General features: G+C 34.9%; 1 protein-coding gene across 1 annotated transcript; it reads left to right on the forward strand.

The window, feature by feature from the left end:
• The first annotated feature begins 208 nt into the window (after positions 1-208).
• On the forward strand, positions 209-671 carry LOC122197912 (secreted RxLR effector protein 161-like). The gene is made up of 2 exons (XM_042902100.1): positions 209-423; positions 521-671. The coding sequence occupies exons 1-2, from the start codon at positions 209-211 to the stop codon at positions 669-671; spliced, it is 366 nt and encodes a 121-aa protein (XP_042758034.1).
• Positions 672-3,911: the final 3,240 nt, after the last annotated feature.

Genomic DNA, 3,911 nt, shown 5'->3' on the forward strand with positions numbered 1-3,911 from the left:
TATGTGGATGACATATTGATCATGGGAAATCACATTCCAACTTTACAAGGTGTAACGACTTGGCTTGGAAAGTGTTTCTCAATGAAGGACCTAGGTGAGGCACAAAACATTCTTGGAATCAAAATCTATAGAGATATATCAAGTTACATATATTAAGAAAGTATTGAAACGGTTCAATACGGAAAACTCTAAGAGAGGATTTGTACCCATGGAACATGGCACTATACTAAGTTCATCTCAATGTCTTAGCACAAAGGTTGAGCTAGACAAGATGAAAGATATTCCATATGCTTCTGCATTTGGATCCATCATGTATGCCATGAATTGTACAAGACATGATCTTGCTTATGCTATGAGCATGGTAAGCAAGTTCCAACAAAATCCAGGGGAGAGTCATTGGAGAGCTATGAAGAACATCCTAAAGTACTGACGAAGAACCAAGGATTTGTTCCTCATCTATGGATGCGTGGAAGAAAGCTTAAGTGTGAAGTGCTACACTGATGCTTCCTTCAACTAATAGAGATGATTGGAAATCGCAATCAAGATATGTCTTCATTATCAATGGGGATGCGGTATCTTGGAAAAGCTCCAAGCAAAGTGTTGTTACACAATCCACCACAGAGTCAGAATACATTGCTGCTTCTGAAGTTGCACAAGAGCTGCTTGGATGAAGAAATTCATTGGGGATCTAGGGGTAGTCCCTACCATTCAGGACCCCCTAGACGTTTTCTGTGACAATGATGGTGATATTACTTTGGCAAAAGAACCTCGAGCACACAAGAAAACCAGACCTATTAGCTGCATATTCAACTTCATCCGGTATAAAGTTGAAGAAGGTGAAATTAGTATTCGCAAAGTTTACACTGATCAAAATTCGGTAGATCCTTTCACGAAGCCTCTTCCTCAAGAAAAATTTGAAGGACATGCTCAAGGAATAGGACTTCGCTATTCTCGTGATTGGATTTGATCTATGTATTAGTATTAAATGTTGGAACATTATGTAACATCATCTATTGTAATGACTATGATATATATATATATATATATATATATATATATATATATATATATATATATATATATGCCATTTGATCTTTTCATTAAATATTTGTTGTGTTCTTTATTATCATGTTTAATCCTTGAGTAAATTTATCACTCTAAAACTCCATAGTCAGTTATTATTGTGGGAGCAATAATGAAATAAGACTAATATGAAATGGGATGGTTGATAAAGGGTTATAACTAGTTTCATAGGTACTTACTAAAGAGTAAGTATTTGAGTGACCCATTCAAGATCACTTCATCGATCGTTGTCATGAATGATACTTGATAAAAGGTAATATATGTATATCCTTAACACCTGAGATACATATATGGAACTTAAGTGTGGGGAATGTTATGCTTTGATGTAGTCAAAAATCTGTTCATTTATTTGGCAGTTATAAAAGCTATTATCAGGCGTGATGTAAACCATGCAAGAGGCGTATGTAGTCAAGATTGGATTTGTTCATCTTATTCGTTGAGAGTTAGACATCTAAGGCCTGATGTAAAGTTGAACACTTATATGAGATTGACTGTGATCCATATCTCATGTTCAACATGATGTCTGTAGCAAAGGGATAACTGATAAACTTACCTTACTCACCAATTGTAGCCTTGGGGGCTTCTGGCAAATTTGGCGTTGGTGGAATGGCACTATGTTATATGTTGTTGGGGGCAGTGAAATGTTGCTAGACGTTCACCACTGTCTATATCAATTTGATATGATTCTTGCGCAAGTGGGAGATTGAAAGATCTAGTATGCTCAAGAGTCATATTAAAATGATATTGCAAAATAACATATGATCCTAAGGGTCACACTAACAACAACTTGATACAAACAATTATTTATTAGAAATTGATTTTAATAAATATTCATAAACTCTTATCATAATTAGGAATATATTTATTTCAAGGAAATAATTATTTTACAATACAAGTAACACATTATTTCATATGGTATGAATATAATATGTCATGTACATCTTTTTGGACCTAATAAGCCTTTTGTCTTTTAGCAAACGACAAAGTTTATATCTTATAAACTTTGAGTTTATAAAATATAAACTCTTAACTTGTCTTTTCTTCTTGGAAACGTGAGATGATGAGAAAGGACAAGAAGTATGGCCTTTGCATTGGTTTAATGAAAAAGAATCAAACCTAGGGAGATATGTTCATGACATAGGGGAAAAAGTTGTCTAAGGTACTTAATGGTTAAGGACTCTTGGACCATCATTCTATTATAAATAAGTGGAGAGTGCATTCATTTTGATCACTCCTTCTTCCTTTGGCCGAGAGCACTTCTCCCCTCTCCATCTTTTATCAAAAGTCTTGAAGTTTGAACATTTCTTGTTGCTTGTATTCTCTCTTTAAGTCATAATCTTGTTTTGACTTAAAGCTTAAGAGTTGTAACTAGCATTACATCAAGTTGGAACATTGTTGGTGTCTCAAGGGTTCATCCTCGCTCCATCAAATTCCAATCCTCCCCTAAAGGAATAAAAGTGTTTCAAAGGCTGTTACCATTTCTTCCTTCTACAGTTGTGTTATAAATCTTTGTATTACTTGCAAGATGATCATTAGTGGGTGATAAAATGTTTATGTTATTTTGAAAACTCAAGTCTTCCGTTTGCCATTATTTGTAGTTTTTGAAACTAAGTTTTATATAAAACCCAACAGGATTGACACCCCCACCTGCGATTGTTAGCTACATCAAGTAATTATCTTAAAATTCTACAAACTTCATGTTTTTTTTCAACTTTGAAAATCAAACATTTGCATCAATATAACAGAAAAAAAAACTCATGGCTCTGATACCACTGTTGGGCTTTAGTATACTACAACATCCTATGGTGCATATACAACCCTAAATGCTTTGGATCTATGTTTTCTATAATTATACATGCAATATTGTTTCCAAAGCATTAAGCCTACAACTAGCATACAATTGACATAAAAAACTAGTTAGGAGTTTACCTCTTTATGTAGCTTGTAGAACTTGTTGTATCTGGCCTTTAAGAACTTAGCACCCCAAGTGTGATGCCTCAAACGGTTCACAGCACACCTAGCACAAAGGAGAACTTGAGAGAGATGTTGCTAGCTCCAAAATCGTCTCTAATGAACTCCAAGAACTCTAGTGGTCGATTTTGGGTGCTAAGAGAGTCCTTTTATAGTGTGACTTAACCCTAATGCCCATAACCTTTCATATTACTTGGGCTCCATGGGTTAAACCTCCATGGACTACCATATTGGTTTAGCCCATCCTAAATAACAATTAGCCCACACTATAAAAATCATTGATTTACCAAATCAATCCTCATATATTTAATTAGTATCTTTTGATCACATAATTAATTCCAAATTAATTCTTGATCAATACTACTTAAATAATATGATTTCATATTAATATATTAGAACTTATAATATATTAATAAATCATAAGTAACCTCTTACTCAAGTGTCCATCCTATCAAATTGTCTTGGTGATATGCAACCCGAAATGGACCATGCTACTCTCGGGTCAAGTACATACCAATTATAGTTATGGGATTAGACACCTAATCCAACACATACATGATACTATGGAGAAGATCATGCAAATCCAAGAGTGATTGAATACCGCTCGTGATGGCCAAAAAAACTATGCTGGCATTAGGCGAAAACCCCTTGAATTCCAAGTTGCAGACAAAGTAATGTTGAAATTCTCTCCATGGAAAGGAGTTATAATGTTTTGAAAACGGGGTAAACTTAATCCAAGGTACATAGGACCTTTCGAGATCCTTGCGAGGGTCGGCCCGGTAGCCTACCGATTCAAGTTTTCTGAAGAGCTCAGCAATGTGCACAATGTCTTCCATGTATCAAACCTCAAAAAGTGT

The sequence above is a fragment of the Lactuca sativa genome, chromosome 5, assembly GCF_002870075.4.
Source record: "Lactuca sativa cultivar Salinas chromosome 5, Lsat_Salinas_v11, whole genome shotgun sequence".
Taxonomy (NCBI): Eukaryota; Viridiplantae; Streptophyta; class Magnoliopsida; order Asterales; family Asteraceae; genus Lactuca; species Lactuca sativa.

What these genes read in the sequence shown, in the direction of transcription:
- LOC122197912 (XM_042902100.1), top strand. Translation starts at nt 209, where the DNA reads ATGGAACATGGCACTATACTAAGTTCATCTCAATGTCTTAGCACAAAG. An exon ending in GCTATGAAGAACATCCTAAA is followed by an intron (nt 424 to 520) that starts GTACTGACGAAG and finishes TTCAACTAATAG; the next exon opens with AGATGATTGGAAATCGCAAT.